The sequence below is a fragment of the Crinia signifera genome, chromosome 3 (assembly GCF_055691185.1).
Source record: "Crinia signifera chromosome 3, ASM5569118v1, whole genome shotgun sequence".
NCBI lineage: Eukaryota > Metazoa > Chordata > Amphibia > Anura > Myobatrachidae > Crinia > Crinia signifera.
The window spans coordinates 190,049,600-190,067,782 of NC_139219.1; the positions used below are offsets into that span (position 1 = coordinate 190,049,600).

The window sequence follows — 18,183 nt, forward strand, 5'->3', positions numbered from 1 at the left end:
GTTCTCTGTTCCTACACTGCAAATGTAAATAGGGTAATGTAAATAAAACTGTGCCTAACGATTTTAATCCCACATCTTGGGCCTTATTTTGGTTCATTCTTTCTGACAAAATCCTTCTTAGATGGACAAAACCATGTGCACTGCAGGGGGGTCAGATGTAACATGTGCAGAGAGAATTAGATTTGGGTGAGTAATTTTGTTTCTGTGCAGGGAAAATACTGACTGCTTTATTTTTACACTGCAATATAGATCTCACTTTGAAGTAAAACCCCACCCAAATCTAATTCTCTCTGCACAAGTAACACCTGCCCCACCTGCAGTGCACATGGTTTTGCCCATCTAAGAAGGATTTTGTCAGAAAGAATGAACCAAAATAAGGCCCCTTGTCTCAGAGTATGATTTCGGTCGGGGATATTTGGTTTGGTTTAGCAGGGATGCAGAAGACCACCCTCTCACCCATAAGGGAGCAAAGGCGGCAACGTGGCGCCAACATGGCGTAGGTGGGAGAGAGGGGGCATGCCCATCCTCCCTTCCAGCACTGCAGCAAGTAGACTGGTGAGGGTAGGGCACAGCCAGAATGGAGCTAAAAGGATGAAGCAGATGGGAGAGGCTGCATTTGCAGACGGAGCTGGGTCACAATCCCGCCCACCCACACAGTTGTTACAGTGATCTTATGTAGCAGAGCTGGAAGAAGGTGGATGAGAGGAGAGCCAGCTGAGGTTTGTAGATTTAATCTCGGCAAGGGGCCGTAATCCTGGCACCATGCATCACTGAGTTTTGTATTTGGCTCACAGGTATTGGCTTCACACACATATAATATATTCACCAAACGTGACCAATCCAATATAAACTCCATGCATTCCTATTATTTATTTCTGGGTGACGATCACGATTGAACACTGGAACACCAACCCTGCACTGCAATTTTGCAACGGGGGTAACCTCAGAGTGTTTAACTTGGTGAGACCACCCCTCTGCTTTGAAAAGCAAGGGCTGACCCTAGTACCTCACTCTCTGTCCAATACTCATGGGCAAGACGGAAGAGCAGCAGATGTGATTCACCTATTTGTCTTGACCTCCACTTTCTCTTATCACTGTCATTGAGCTGTAATTATACTGTATCTCTTTATGTGGGTGTGTGTGTATTACATATAATTTTTCACTTGCCCTGGTCCCATGCCTAATATGTTATAGAAGGTTAGATTTATCCTATTATCAATAAAGGGAGTTCACAGCAGACTACATCCAATACTAATTGAATAATTGTACGAATACTTTGTGACCAATGATTAAATCCTATACAAAAAAAAGACTTTCATTGGAAATTTTTACCACAGAAGATATGAGGGTCAAACTATTTTAGATAACCAATCAATTAACTGACCACCTATAAGAATGGCACTGTTACTCACTCTCTTCAGCAATTTAAGCTGCCAATTGCACAAAATATATTTTGCTAAACACGTGCAAGGTACAGATACCAGACACAAGGTTGTATTGTCATTTTTTAATACATATATCAATTAGTTTTATCAGCTACTTTTGACTTGAATGAGAGTGCACCCCACTGAGTTGCTTTCTCTCTTCTTGTCTTAATCTGTGTATACTATACATAACTCAGGGGTGCACCGCTGAATGTCAGAAACCCAACTAGAAAGATGTGATTCCATCTTACAGATATAAGGATGCAATGAACTTATCAGCAATGTATTAAATACTAAGTCATATGGGTACTTGTTTCCTAGCACGGCGCCAGCGATAAAAATTGTGTCCATCGGGACCCCTTGAAATCGCAACCAAATCGCATGCGATCAACGCGATTTTTACATTGGAATCAATGTAAAATGGTCCCTGAGACGCGATTTTTACATTGGCCACAATGTTAAATGGCCCCCAGACCCCAATTTTTATTGTTTCCCAACCCTGATGGGTCAAATGCCCCCCGGGCTCGGTGGCTCGCTGCGCTCGCCACACTATATATAATCGACTCCCCACCGACGTGGATAGTGGGGGTATAAAAAGTTCGGAGGACGCGTACCGCCGCCCCACGCGGGCTCGATGCGCTCGCCACGCTTCGGGCTGGCGTTCATCGTGGGGTGGTAACAATGGGGGGGGGGGGGGGGGGGGGGCATTTCTCATGTTAAATACCCATGAGGGTGGGTATACAATGAAAAATCGGATCCATTGGCCCATTTAACATTGTTCCCTATGTAAAATCGCATCGGTCGCATCGCATGCCTTAACTTAAGGCATGCGATGGACGCGATTTTTTAATTATCGGGGAAAAGGCAAAAAATAGCCCTGAAATCGCGTTGGTCGCGTCCATCGCATACGTTAGCTTAAGGTATGCGATCACCTACGACGGGCGCCGTGCTAGGAAACGAGTACCGTCATATGTAATGTGTTAATTGGTGTACACACTGTAATTAGATGGTAAAAATCACCTGGAATGTTAGCTATGTGTTAAAAATGCCACCGATACTGGTTTAGCAAAATAGACTGTGCAGGCAAGTCTATTTTGACTAGATAGTAGACTAACATAATTAAGATAGACTAAATCGCACATGCATAAAGTTCATACACCCACTATCCATGTCGGCGTGGAGGTGGTTTTTATAAAGTGTGGCGAGCGGATGCGGAAAACGAGCCTGAAGCATGCCGAGCGCACGCGGATTACTTCATGTGTATTCCACGTTTTCCTTGCGGGGCTCACCACACTTCTGGCTCGTTTTCTGTGGCCCCACGCTTCATAATTGCATATAAATGGGCCATATTGCACTAGTGTGTGGGGGCCTTAAATACATCTAACCTTGAGTTTGAGAATTACTGGGTTAGACTAATATTTGTTGTGTGTAGTTAGTGGTTCATAATGTATGTTAATGAATGTTCAGTGACCTTTGGCTTAAAGTTTCAGATTGTATTATATGCTTTATTTTAATTAGCATCACTGAGACATAGCCTACTGCAACCATTAAGATACAACCTAATATCCTAATATAGGAAGGCAGCTGTTCATTAATTGATGAGTAATTATCCGCTATAGGCAGACTGCAATCTTTTGGCTCAGCAATTCAGGAGGCTTTAATATTCATAAACTTACCCATGCAGAGGAATGCTAGGAATGCTGTGCGAGTATTCGTACTACTGGCACACAGACTACAAATAGTTATAGACCGAGAGAAAGCGGTCTTGGAAGATATTACAACACTCAACACATTGTAGGATCCCACCGGCGCTGTTTCTAAAGGACAATAATCAATGCCAGGTGTTCTTTATGGACCTCTCTTTGGGACCACACTGACCTTGATTTTGGTCCCTATATTCATATAAGGGTATCTTTATATCCAAAAAATGTTTCCCTCTACCTTTCTTGAAGTCCTTCAGAGTCTGTACTGACCTCATGATCAATTCCTATTTTCATGTAAAAGGTATCTTTCAACTTCATCTGTTACCCCAGTTCACAAATGAAGGAGGAAGGATAATTCCTATGTTCACATAAGGATATCTTTGAACCTGGATCCTACATCCGTGCCGTAAATGACATCATCAATCCTCCATTAATACAGGGGGGTATATTGACAAGTTCCATAAAAACACAAAAACACTTAAAATGAATGGACAGTTTACAGTAGGACCAGCAAGCCACTGCACATAATGCTTCCCTCCCCCATACTGAGTTTGAAGACAAAAGTTGCAGACCCTGATGAAAGGGGAGTCAGATGTGCTGGATCCTCTAGTGGTCAGTCTCTCCTAGCAGCAAAAACACCCTGTATTAATGGAGGATTGATGATGTTTTTTACTGCATGGAAATAAGGATCCAGGTTCAAAGATGACATTATGTGAACATAGGGATTATTCTTCAGGTCAGTACTTTGGTCCATATATACAATTTGTGATGTGGGGTAACGGTTGAAGTTGAAAGATACCTTTTTACATGAAAATAAGGATTGATCATACTGTAAGTAGAGATGAGCGCCGGGGCCAAAGATTTGGATTCGTCGCTGGGATTTGTATTTGGCAAACAGCGGTGAAAGGATTTGGATTTTTAAAAAAAATTGTAAAAAAAACCCGGCCAAATCGCATCATTTGTGCAATTTTTTTTTTTGTTCCTAGAATAATAGTAACCTAAATAATAATTTCCAGCCCTTTCCAGACAATTTTGTCCACTTTACAGCTCACAATGTTTTCACTTAATTTAGGCCAAAGTCTGCAGCAAGCTGGATGGTTATTAACACATGGACCTTCCGACAGTATCTGTATGGTGTATTGGGGTGCAGTAAACAATAAAGAAGAGCACATATTTTTTTTTCTTATATATCAGCACAAACCTTTGCACTGCACAACACTCCTCTGAGTCTGCACAGCACAAACCCCTCTTCACAACACCCCTCTGCACAGTGACCCACAACACCCCTCTAGCCTGCACAACGCCCAAACCCCACTGCAGAGCAGAGCTGTGTACAGCTGGAATTCTCGCAATGCTGAGCTTTTATAGACTCAGCATTTCGCGAGAATGCGCTGCCAGATTCCCGTGAGCACAGGACGTCGGCCCGGCTGTGTTCGGAGCGGTTGGATTCCGGAGAATTCGGAGCGGTTGGATTCCGGGGAATCCGGACCGCTCATTTCTAATCATAAGGTCAGTACAGACTCTGAAGGACTTCTAGAAAAGTGGAGAGAAATGTTTTTGGATATAAAGATACTCTTATATGAATATAGGGACCAAAATCAAGGTCAGTGTGGTTCCAAAGAGAGGTCCATAAAGAACACCTGGCATTGATTATTGTCCTTTAGAAACCGCGCCAGTGGGATCCCACTATGTGAGTGTTGGAAAATCTAGGATTGGTACCCCCGTGTGGATCCTTGGCTGCAGTTTCAAGAGCGCAGGCTGTCAAAATCTACATCTATTGTTATTCTTGGAAGATATTAGCCTACGAAAGACATTGCAAAAGCTATTGCAGAGATAAGGCCCATACACACTAGAAGACTTTCATTTCAAAAGACTTTGCCAAAATCTCTGAAAGATATATCTTTTACCAAAATAGTGCGTACACACTGAGCTAGTTTCCCCAAAGAGCAAGAGATTTTCAGGAGGCGAAAGTCTTTGCTGAACATCTTTCATATAAAAGGTGATTTACATAATGGGCGGGTTTGAATTACAAGGATGGGAGCAGCGGCCATTTTATTCAGTGCATTCCTGTTATTGGTGCATGATTTAGAACTGATTGCTGGGCTGCATATATTCGGAGCCCAGCGTTCAGGTAAACTACACCTGCTCCACCCTGACCGGGCAAAATGCCACCCATGTGCATGGCAAAATTTAATTTGCAGCTGTGCACGTAGGGAGAAATCCATTCAAAATATACATTGGGGGTGCAGTGGCGGCGGTAAAATCATTGCTGGCCTGCAAAAAATGTAAGGCACGGCTTTGTGGGACAGGGGACTATGCACTCCATAATGCCCATTACACATATACCACATACCGTAATGCCCATTACACATTATGACACACCGTAATGCCCATTACGCATATGCCACACACCATAATGCCCATTACATATAATGCCACATAAGTGTCGTTTACCTACATGCTCATTGCTAGGGTTTTCAGGCACGGTGCCAGGGGTAACCTGCTATGTGCACTGCATCCTTACGCTCATCTTGCCCCGCTGTCTGTACCTGCCTGCATCAGTAAAGGAGACCGCTGGGCAGAGCGGTGGGGAAATCCGACTGTCTCAGAGCAGGTCCATCTGTCCGCGACTCGCAGCCAATCAGGCGACAGTGGCTCGCGAGTTGCAAGCAGGCGTGTCACTCCAAATAGCCGCACAGCGGATGGTTGGACCTGCTCTGAGACAGCCGGGTTTACCACCACTCTGCCGGCTGTCTCCTTTAACGATGCAGGCAGGGAAAGACAGTGGGGCAAAGTGAGCGGACGTTCCGCCTCCAAAATGGACTGACAGAACGCAGTTCTGCCTAGTTCTGGCTCAATTTAACTCATAGTGGGTAGTAATGCCAGTAATATATACATTGCTGGCATGTGCCAGCAATGTATATATTACTGGCTTACGATTGTCATTGGTGCCCAGTGGTGCCAGTAATATATAGATTGCTGGCATGTGCCAGCAATCTATATATTACTGGCTTACAATTGTCATTGGTGCCCAGTGGTGCCAGTAATATAGATTGCTGGCATGTGCCTGCAATCTATATATTACTGGCTAGCAATTGTCATTGGAGCCCAGTGGTGCCAGTAATATATAGATTGCTGGCATGTGCCAGCAATCTATATATTACTGGCTTACAATTGTCATTGGTGCCCAGTGGTGCCAGTAATATATAGATTGCTGGCATGTGCCAGCAATCTATAAATTACTGGCTTATAAATGTCATTGGTGCCCAGTGGTGCCTAACATATACATTGCTGGCACATGCCAGCAATGTATATATTATTGGCTTAAAAGAGAAAACATTGGTGGCCAGTGCTGCTCCGTGTGGAGCAGGATGCAGGGGGATGGGGTTTGCATCAGCTGCATGCACCTGTGGGCGGCCGGGACCGGGCGGCAGAGCATAGACAGACCCGTGTGGACATAGCACGGGTGAACAGTGGAGTGGAGCGGGGCGGGGCGGACCAGCGCGGCAGCAGGCAGGGTGAGACAGGCGGGGGAGCAGGGCTCTTCACCAGCCAGCCGCCGCAGCAGCCAGCCGGACGAGTGAGCGGGGCAGCGAGGACAAGTCCAGGAGGGTGAGTATGACAGGCGTGGGGGCGAGGGGGCGGGGGGAGGGCGGCGGGGCGTACCGCCGGGCTGAAAGTAGTTAATCACTTTCAGCCCTGCAGCGTACACACACAGCGATGATGGATGGAAAACCATCCATCATCGCTGGATCTGCTGGTAAAACCAGCAGATGAAAGACCTTCCTAGCGGTGATGCGGGAGCGCGCATCATCGCTAGTCGGGGGTCACTGTCCCATACACACTAATCGATTTTCAGCTGAAAATCGGTCAAAACGCCTGTTTTGACCGATTTTTAGGTTAAAATCGTCAAGTGTGTATGGGCCTATACACTGCTGCCAGCTCCTGACTGTGCAGAAGATGTTGTGTAAGTAGCGAGATCTCGTGAATGCCCAGAAGAGACGGGCGGAAGGGTTATAACCGTACGATAAGCGCCACTATAATACATCTGCCCCCCTTATACCACATACTGGGGGAGATGTATTATAGTGGCGCCATAACACTTCCTGCTTTGCCTCATTACCGAGCAGTAAGGGACACAGACAGGAGGTATTAACATCTTGTCTGCTGACGTAGGGGAGCGAAAACTCCCCCCCCCCCCCCCTCCTCTGGTGATGTCCATTTAAGCAGACCGCGCATTAGTGGTCGCTGACTTTGCCTGCCCCAACGGCCTTTCTGGGCATGCGGGAGATCTCCTATGATATCTCCTGAGCAGCCCAGAGATGGCAGCAGGGACAGCTCTGTCCTTGCTGTGGTGAGAGGACATCGCTACCTTGCAGAAGTCGATAGCTGCAGGAGGAGAAATGGTCAACATTTCTGGTTGTTAATACATTGCCCCTGCATATCATGCTGTGCATAGTGTCCCTGTCTTTTGTCGCTCACCGGTGCCTGTATGCAGGGCCGGACTGGGACAAGAAATCGGCCCTGGCATTTTGAGCAGACAGGCCCACCCAAAGTAGGCGGGACCCTTGCGCGGCGAAGCCGCGCGCAAAAAAGGGGGCGTGGTCTCGTGAAAAGGAGGCATTACACATTATCGAACACACCGTTATGCCCATTAAATATTGCCGCACACTGTATTGCCCATTACATATTATGACACACACCGTAATGCTCATTACACAGTATGGCACAGACGGTGATGCCCATGACAGACTATGCCCATTACACATTTTGACACACACACACCGTAACACCCCTTTACAGAATATGACACAATCCTTACAGTAACAGTAAAAGTACTATGCCCCTCCCCCACACACACAAATAAAGAAGTGCGGCTCTTTTTCATATAGCACTGAAAAGACACTTTTTATGTTGACATTTGTCAAATATATTGAACCACCCCGACCACCCCACCCAGAATAGCAGGTGGAGCGCATCCTGATACAGATGGTTTTACCTGTGTGCGGGCCGGATCGCTGCTCTCTCCAGTGGCTGGCTGGCTGGCTGCTTTCTACAGATCAGAGCACCAGCGGCCGCAGTAGAAGGGCAGCAGGCTGGGTGGAAGGGGGAGAGCCAGGCATGGAGAAAATTGGAGGAGCTCTTGTTCAGTGATGGGGCGGGTCATGGAGCGCGACTTCATCCTGCCACTGCAGCGGGCTTAGGATGGCCGCGTCATGATGGTGGGGGCGGCGCCACATCATGACAGGGGGGGGGGGGCGACGCGGCAGCGGGCTAAGAGTCTGCACCGCTACTGCAGAAAGTTCTTACAACTTCTACGATGTAAGAACTTTCTGCACAAAATCGGCCCACAAGGCCATCGGCCCTTCTGGCATTTGCCAGAAGTGCCAGATGGCCAGTCCGGCCCTGCCTGTATGCATTGGGGGGGGGGGGGGGGTATTATCAGCGCTAATACCCCTTTCCCCCCTCATAACTTCACTTCATACAGCTGTGAGTATGACACCTCTATATGTAAAGTCTCTGCTCTTGGAATGTCACAGTACTTTCCATCGTTGTACTCTTATTAGATCAAAGTGCAGATCATCAAACAAACTTGACAGTGAGCATTCACAGAAAAGAGATTATCAGCTTTGTCTTCCTTTATGTATATGGTTTTGCAGAAAGGTCATTATTTGTAAAAATGGTGTGGGCAGGGCAGCTTTACATTTCTGGTATTGTGGAGGGGGGTCACAGTATGGAGATCCAAAACTACATGTAGAAATATACATTTTTTATTTTTTAGGCCATCCCACCTACGTAGGGATAAAGGTGCCTATACACTGTACAATTATTGTATGCAATTTGAACTAGATCGCGCGATGCAATCTAGTCCAAATAGCATACAATAATTGTACAGTGTATGGGGCACCTTAAGAACTTATCAGCTTTCTAAGTCATAAAAGTATTAATAAGAATGATGCTGTGAATCATATTAAATGCATTGCATTAAGTCCCTTATTTTTCTTCCAGGTTATGACATGTCAACATTTATTAGGCGCTACAGTAGATATCTCAATGAAAAAGCCTTCTCCTACCGACAAATGGCATTTGACTTCGCCAGAGTAAAGAAGGGGTAGGACTTTTTCTTTTTTTCTCAATGCAGTGATTCGGTTACAGAAATCCTTTTGATACTGTAATACAATCCATTTTATTTGCTTATTTGTAATCATGGAACTAATTGTGTAAATGTATATGCTCAAACTATGTTTTTGTGTTACCTTTCACAAAGTGCAACACAAAAATGCAGTTTGAGGATATAATTTACATATCCAGAAATATTCCTTTACTATAAATCTTAGTATTTTAATGGCAAGTGTTTCATACTTGCTAATATTGGTGTAACAATTTTACAATAGGAAAGAAGTTCAGTTGAGGTCAATACACTCCCATAGCTAAATCTATTTAGGATCTGGAATTGAAATCGCACTGTACTCAAATACCCCTTTTCCACTGCCCAATCTCGGTTATTGCCTATAGCAGGCGTGGCCAAACCGGTCATCGAGTTCTACCAACGGTCCACATTTTCCAAATCACCTAGCTGGTGCACAGCTGTAGTCATTACTAACTGTCCCATTTTCAAACATGCTGCATTCATTGCTCCTATAGGGCCTTATTCTAGTTCATTATTTCTGACAAAATCCTTCTTAGATGAACAAAACCATGTGCACTGCAGGGGGGCAGATGTCAAATGTGCAGAGAGAATTAGATTTGGGTGAGTTATTTTGTTTCTGTGCAGGGTAAATACTGACTGCTTTATTTTTACACTGTAATATAGATCTCACTTTGAAGTAAAACCCAACCCAAATCTAATTCTCTCTGTAACATCTGCCCCACCTGCAGTGCACATGGTTTTGTCCATCTAATAAGGAATTTGTCTGAAAGAGTGAACTAGAATACCTGGCCTATGGTCTACTTCTTTGCATTAGAAAAACAGGGTAAGGGCCTGGCACATGCTGCCAGGCCCTTACTTCTAAGCATTGAGGCGTTTGGCACTGCCACCCCCCTGTCCTTTTGAGCCACATAGTGGTTGTACTCCTTTACTGGATACTGATAACCTAATTTATTCGCTTCAGTATTCTAGGTTTAGTAATTTAATTATTAACCCCTTCAGTGGCACTCCTGAAAACTTTCCGAGTTTTTTCCAGTGCGCAGGCTGGCAAACCGTAAAATTCTTGGGACTGCCACTGCCTGTGCTCCCTCCCACCGGGCAGCGCCGCTGAGATCAGCACCACACTCCGCTGCAGCCATTGCCCGGCCCTGCCTCCCTCCCCCGGCTGTGTGCAGCGTGATCTTGTAATGTCACACTGCACACAGCCGGGTTGCCGGGGGCAGGGCCAGGCAGCGGCTGATGGACAGTTCAGCGGCGCTGCCCGGTTCCAGGGCTTCCAGTAGTGGGTTTCTTTAAGGGATCGCTCCCCCCCCAAAAAAACTTGCCCAGTGGGGAGCACTCCCTAAAAAAAAAAACTCCACTGAAGTATACTTTTGTACAAAATGTCATTGGTTCAGTTTTTATGATATTTACTGATCATTTACAGGCAAGCTTATTTTACGTATGTTTAAAATAGACACCCACTTCTTACTGTGTTACTCTAACATGAAGTCTCTTTTCAGAGCTGAAGGAGTGATGAGGACAATGGTGCCAGAAAAGCTGTTGAAGGGAATGCCAATACTACAGCAACAGATCGATGCTCTGCTTGAGTTTGATGTAAGTATATCAGATGGTTATTACAAGACATTTATATTTGGTATGAGATCCATTTTAAATGCACTTTCCATAATTTGATGTACATTGATAGAGAGCCCCTGCCTGTGCAAAGCACAGTTTAATGCAGTGGTTAGGGAACAGGGGTAAATAACCCCAAATGGAGTAAAAATAGAATTCCTGGGGGTAATGGACGGCCGCACTGCCGAGACACAGCTGAGCATGCATATGAATCTATATTCATGTCTGGCTTTGTCTTGGTGGTGCAACCGTCCATTACCCCCAGGAACGTAATTTTTACCCCATATGCATGCCCGGCTGTGTGTTACCATACTGTAGTGTACAAGGACCTGATGCAGTGCAGTGCGTTAGGCCCTTGTGTATAACACGCTTCCCTGCGTGATGCCCTGGACCCCGTCTCCAAGTCTGCCCCACAGGCTGGCAGCCATTGATGATGATGATTCCCATGTACTGTATAGCTGAGTGTGGTACAAATTTTGTACCACACACAGCCTTACATGGTAATCCTCATCACCATCAATTGCTGGCAGGCTGTGGACCGTACTAGCAGGATATATCATCAATAACTGGGGTACAGTGTGTATTACAATTATATGATTTCCTTCAAGTCAAAGGGATAACATCGGCATATCTAAATACATTTTGGGGTAAAGGGTAAAAAAATTCCCTGACCCCTGGTTTAATGCAACAAGTTCACAGTACGTAATATATAGAGACTTTTGCTGGAGTGCTACAATGAGCTTTATTTCAAGAATGAAAAACATCTCAAATTAGCTCTGCCCTCCTACTCCTCCCACAAGGCTCCACACTTGCTTCAAAATTTTACTGGTTGCCTCTGAGACAACCTACTTATCCCACAATAGGTCCTCCTGCTCTTTGGTCACCACTTACGACACACTACCTCACATGGATGGAAAACATGTGATGCAGAGCACATAGCACGCTCTCTACTCCTTACCTGCTGCATGAATACCCTTCACGTAACGTGGAACTCCGTTGCTCTCAATCCGTTTTACTTTATAACAAATAAGGGAAAGTCTGATTGTATCCAGCAGGGAACACAAAAAAACATGTTCCAAGTCCCTTCTAAAATTGTCCAAACAGTGTCCTGGACAGGAAGGAAAAAAAGATTATAAGTGCGAAGAAAAAACTTTAGGAAGCCCACATTCTCTGCTTTTAGCACCAAATGTTCTCTCTCCAATGAAAAGAATGGGGAGCATTTTATTAGGGGCAAAAAATGTATTCAGAGCAAACATTATTCGGATCAAAAATCTTAAGTCCGGTAAAGATCCAGGTAGACACTGGAGGATACGGCTACAGTTACCCGTGGTAAATTACTGTAGATAAGTTGATACTCTCAAAAGACTGGGGTATTACGTGAGAGAAACGCATTGTTTACATATAATCTTAAAGCAGTACATATTTTGGCCACCGCTCATGGGACCATTTTGCATCTCTTTACCATTCAGTGGGCGAGATCTACTAAGCCAGGCATTCCCAACCACGGTCCTCAAGGCACACCAACAGTGCAGGTTTTAGTGATATCCAGGCTTGAGCACAGGTGACTTAATTAGTACATGAGTGATTCTGATTAAACCATCTGTGCTGAAGCCTGGATATCACTAAAACCTGCACTGTTGGTGTGCCTTGAGGATCGTGGTTGGAAATGACTGTATTAAGCCCTGTAAAATAATAAAAAAGGAGAGTGATAAACCTCAATCCAATCTGGCTCCTAGTTGTCATTTTTCAAACACAACCTGTAACATGATAGTTAGGAGCTGGTTGTTCACTCTCCATTTAATCACTTTTCAAGCTTAGTATATGTGTTTTTTTATTCCACTGGGGAGCAGTACAGCTATAGAACTGAGGTTAGTCTCATTTGAAAAGGTGCATGGAAAAGTGAAACGATTTCTGTTTGGCTTACTCATATTTTAACTGGTTAGTATGCCTTTAAATGTCAATTAAAATGGTTTTAGTACAGATTATAAGTAATCCGATTATGGAGGCCGTTAGCCAAATCCAGACAGGTTTTAAAACTGTAGTCTCTCGCTGTTCTGCAATGCTACTTCTAAAATGTAAGAAATATTATAGCAAAGTGCAATGGTTCTTTTTGTACTGGCAGTAGGGTGTTAGGTAGGTGTGGTTATGTGGCTTAATGCACATAAAAAAAAAAAAAAAAAAAAGATAGATATATATATATATATATATATATATATATATATATATATATATATATATATATATATATATATATATACTGTATTGTAACCAAATCCTAAAGAGAAAACAGCTTGTGATCATTTTTATTTAATGGTTTTCCACTATTAAAAGTGTAACTGTTCTTTTTGGCAGGAGCATGGTTAATAAATTCTCATCATAGCACTTTGCAATATTCAGGGCTAAATAATTAGATCCGATGAGGGTAATCTGAAATTATTTATCTTGTTAATAAGAAATGAAAGACTTCTTCTATAGTATTTTTTTCTATTTCTTCCCACACATCAGCCTTTCTGTACTGCTTGTTTATTGTTTTATATTGTCGCATAAAATACAAATTTTTACTTTTAATTGAAAAAATAATTGTAATGATTTAACAGAAGAATAGGTTAGAAATGTCCAATTACACAATAGTGTTGATAAAATCTGCAAATTTCCTGCAGTCCAGTTTGCTATTTCTGGTCACAGTGTAAAGTTTGCATCTTATACAAACTACTGCATGTGTATGAGTTGAGAAAGTCCAAATCTGATCTATATGTTTTTTAATTTTTCTACACTTTATTGGATAGTGTTAACAAATAAAAATCGGATTATCGGATTATAGCTGAAGTACAAATCTAATGATGGCAGACTAAAGGAGGTATTAAAATAGTCCCTTTTTTTCATCTGGCCGAAAAAAAGGGACGTTTTCGAACCTTACCCGTTCAACCACGTTTTCATCCATTTTTAAGTCCTTTTTCTTTTCAATCGTATAAGTTTATTATGATAACCACAAAGATACAAATAATACATAAATACAGTCCGTAGAACTATCAAAATAGACATTGTATTTAGCTGGAGAACACGATGTTCAACGGTAGCTATGTGTAAGTAAAATAAGTAGAAAAAGACTAGTAATAGGTAAAAGGATATAGGTGGCTTACAAACATTTCTGTGGTATCCTCCCAAGCCATATAGTAGCTGCAATTTCAAATTGAGGTTTGATACAAAGAGAAAGTAACGGCAGAGACGGGGTTAAATATGTAGTATTCAGGATAGGAAGCCTTGTGTAACAAGAGAGGTAGGGAGTTTACCAAGAGAGTCTGTGGGATCGAGAATAAGGAGTAGTAGACCAGGGTTCCCTGGAAATGCGGGGAGTAGAGGTAATTAAGGTAGGAAATTAATGGGGAGGGAAAGTAGGAGGAGGGAGGGGGAGTAGGCCGTGGGGGGGGGGGGGGACTAAAAATAAAACCCCAAGTTATTAGGCTTGACCAGGAAGGGTCGCACTATATAACGTGTACCATGGAATGAAACTTGTCCACTGTGCTATTCTGGAGGCTAGTGCTGAATTCCATTTTGGCCACAAACCAGACACGGTTAACAAGTTCCTGGTAGGTCGGAGGGGAGGGTTGTTTCCAGGATCTAGCAATTTGGTATTTAGCTGCACAGATAATGTGTAGCAGCAGTTTATTCTCATGTTTGGATAACTGGCAAACCGGGGCACACAATAGCATCGCAGCCGGGGAGGGCAGTGTGGGATTACAGATGCCAGAAGTGTGTTGACAATTGACCAGAAAGGGGTTAGTTTAGGGCATGTCCACCATGTGTGAAAGAAAGATCCTATCTGGCCACATTGCCGTCAACAGAGAGCAGTGGTAGTGGGGTAAATTTTATGTAGTCGTTCTGGGACTAGGTACAAACGGGTGTACACCTTGTAGGAGTTCTCCTTGATGGAGACGCTTATGGAACACTTGGAGATGTTGCAACGGATCTCCTACCAGGCATCCTCCCCCAGAGTGGTTTTAAGTACTTTTTCATAGGCTTTTTGGTCAAAACTGCATTGGTGAAATCTGACTAAAACCCCAGCGAAAACACCCGAAATTACGACTTGTGGACTGACCTTCTATATAGGTGAAAAGCTTTCAATGTCATAGGTATAGCTGAAACAAAATGAGACAGTGTGGCTCAGACTAGGGATTCTCGCAATTGTAAGGATAAAACCAGTGACAGTAGTGTATGTAGGTGGGAGAGTCATATGAGAATTTTTCAAAGCATGTTTAAAGATTTAAAGTTGATTGGCTGGTGCGTCATCACCTTCAACTTCACCAGGCTTATACATCTGCCCCATAGTCTCTTCACACCTGAACATGCTAACAAATACAATTTTTCAAAAAGCTGCTCATTTGAGGAGAGAGGAGTAGTTTTGAAGAAAATAAAAGCTTTCTAGTATGTATGCATTTTAATGTGGGGGAGAAGCTGGAGTTCTGGGGAGATTGAAGGAAATAAACTAACACGATCACTAGGTGCATATCGTTCAGTGTGTACTGAAGTTACATTTTTATAAAACAAGTTGGGCAGTGGTATAAAGCAAACTCTTGATCCTCTTTTTTTTTGTAAATCGTTCAGTGTGTATGCACTTTCATTCATTCTGTAGCTCCAGGGAATTCAAGGTAAATTGTTAGCTGCCTTTATTAATGGTGCGTACGGGGCTTATGTGGAGGAAAGACAGGTTGTATTAGTTTGAAATGGTTGAATTTAGGCACAATTCTTGTTTCAGTCATGTTCTACTATGCATAAGAAAAGGGGAGAAAGGGCAGTGGGAAGTTTGTAATGAGTTAGTATATGGTGGATGGGTAGATCTTTGATGGAAAGTGTATTTATATTTTTGATGACATTCCTCAGTGTCTCCCCATAATCCAGGGGTGGGGAACCTCCGTCCCACAGGCCATAAACACCCCCCGTAGGCACGGTTAGTGGCCCACCCTCCCACCCATCAGTCTACACAGGAGACATGTAAGGGAGTCTCGCATGCGAATGTTCCGACCTGCCGAAAACCAGGTGGATTGATGGAATAGTCACTAAATCACCTGCTTTTGACTGAGACACAGCCAAACCCTTTCGGTTTCCGGCAATCTCAATCTCACATGACAGCTCACCCATCCCGTCTCCTGCTGCCGCCTCCCGGGCAATCGTGCAGCCTTCCGGCGCTGCGCTCACCCAGTACCCGCGCCAGCCGGGTGAGTATCAATTGGACATCCGGATTTGGCCGCTGCATTGAATAATGGAGACCGGATCCATTCTGTCAAAAGAATTTCGTAATGAATCCGGCATCAATTAAATATACCCCATTGTGTATTCAATCTTTCATTCTTTATTTATTTATTTTTTTTATATTTATTTTTAGTTTGATTTCTGTGTATATGTTGTGCTATCTGTGTACTGTTTCATATATAAACTTTCTGACAAATTTAAAAAGTGTCTGTATTCCAGTGTAGTCTACTTTTGCTTGTGTCAACCTGTTGTCTGTCGACCAATATGCTTCTGTTCAATATTCATAGTGGCTGGAGAAGTTTACAATTACCAGGGTTGCATGGTCTATATAATTTAATATGTGATACAATCAGCAATTGTATATCAGGTGTTTGATTTACAATCTTGTGATTTATTTTTGTCTTTTTTTTATTTTTTGACAGGTTCACCCAAATGAACTGACAAATGGTGTTATAAATGCTGCTTTTATGCTTCTTTTTAAAGATCTTATCAAGTTGTTCGCTTGTTATAATGATGGAATAATTAATTTATTGGGTGAGTATATGCGTGTTTCCCTTTATTGGACTGAAGCTACACTGGAGACTATGCCAGTGAAGGTGTTTAAGAGGTGGATGTGATTAATAGTAGCCGCTGCGACTTTTGCTGCAGCTGCTACTGTGTCTTTGCAGTAATGGTGAGGGGATGGTCATCCTATTCACACACCCACTGGCTGCAGTGTGAGCCTGCTCATATGTGTACAAAGGTCACACCGTCAGGCATTGCCTACCATATGGAGAGGTACCGTAGTTGGTGTTACTGTAAATGGAAATCTGGTTTTGCCTTCCAAATGATTGATTGCTGATTTAAAAAGAATGTGGAGACTTTATTTTTTGTGTTTATTTATGTATAATTATTTATAGCAACCTAATAATACTCTTATGATCTTCATACCAATATAGCTGTAATCAGTCTTATACGGCCTACACACATGCCGATATTAAGGCATTTTCTAAGCGATTTTGCTTAGTTTGGCAAAGTCGCTTAGCAAATGCCCTCACATCGGTGTATGTGTGGGGGCTATATCGGCAGCAGTGCGCGTCCTCGCTCGTCTTTATCACTGGCTGAGATTGATGGACAGTGTCCATCAATCTCGGCATCGGCAGGGTTCTCCCACCAGAGAACACTGGCGCTGTCTGCTCGCTTAGCACACAGAGCTGACAGCTCGCTCTGTGTGTGGGCTGTCAGCTCAGAAATGCAGGGTATTTTTTGAGACACTTGGTAATACTCATCGACCGCATTTTAGGCCTCTGACCTGATCATGTCGTCATGTATATATGTATTTGTGTAGAAAATTGTGCTCTTTTTCTAAGAATATTTTTTATCTCTCAAATTTTGCTGAGAAGATATTTACATTTTAAAAAGAAGAAACAAATGACTAAAAGGCCATAAGCAAGGATTGTGAAACCCAATGGCATATGCACAACATTTTTTTTGGTTGAGGTTGATTAGTTTTAATCAGGGCCGGACTGGCCATCTGGCACTTCTGGCAAATGCCAGAAGGGCTGATGGCCAGGCGGGCCGATTTTCGAAACAGCCTTTTACATTAACTTTTCTGTCTGCCGGCGTCCCTGCATCCCTGCACTGAGCACGGCCTGCAAGTAATTTGCATATAACGTCATGACGTGACGTGACCTGCTTTGATGAGGGTCACTGCAGAAAACCTGGGCTGTGCATGCTTGTTGGCAAATGCGGGGCTGTGGATAGTGGCACCTGGCAGCTGTTCTGCACAGAAGAAGAGTGAGGTCGGCAGAGCACGGAAGTGCTGAAGACAACACAAATGCTCACCCGCTGCTGCACCAGCTGCTGTCACACTGACAGGCAGAGCAGCAGTGTGACTGCACCTCCGCTCCCCCGCTGATCCCCAGTGCTGCTACTATATATACTATAGGAGGAAGTGCTTTTCACTCTGCACCTAGGAGGGTCCAATAACTATATGTTCTCATTGTTTCTCCTATGGTGGGCATTGTGTATGTAAGGGGCATTAGGGGTATTATTATCTATGCTAATC

The 18,183-nt window shown here is 43.6% G+C and overlaps 1 protein-coding gene across 2 annotated transcripts in view; it reads left to right on the top strand.

Annotated features, from left to right (window-relative positions):
• Positions 1–18,183, top strand: part of SNAP91 (synaptosome associated protein 91) — a 163,481-nt gene that overhangs the window by 64,193 nt on the left and 81,105 nt on the right. For both annotated transcript variants that reach the window (XM_083177128.1, XM_083177127.1), the window contains exons 5-7: positions 9,137–9,239; positions 10,778–10,871; positions 16,559–16,670. In XM_083177128.1, coding sequence (XP_083033254.1) covers positions 9,137–9,239; positions 10,778–10,871; positions 16,559–16,670 — 309 coding nt within the window. The remainder of the gene's footprint in view (positions 1–9,136; positions 9,240–10,777; positions 10,872–16,558; positions 16,671–18,183) is intronic.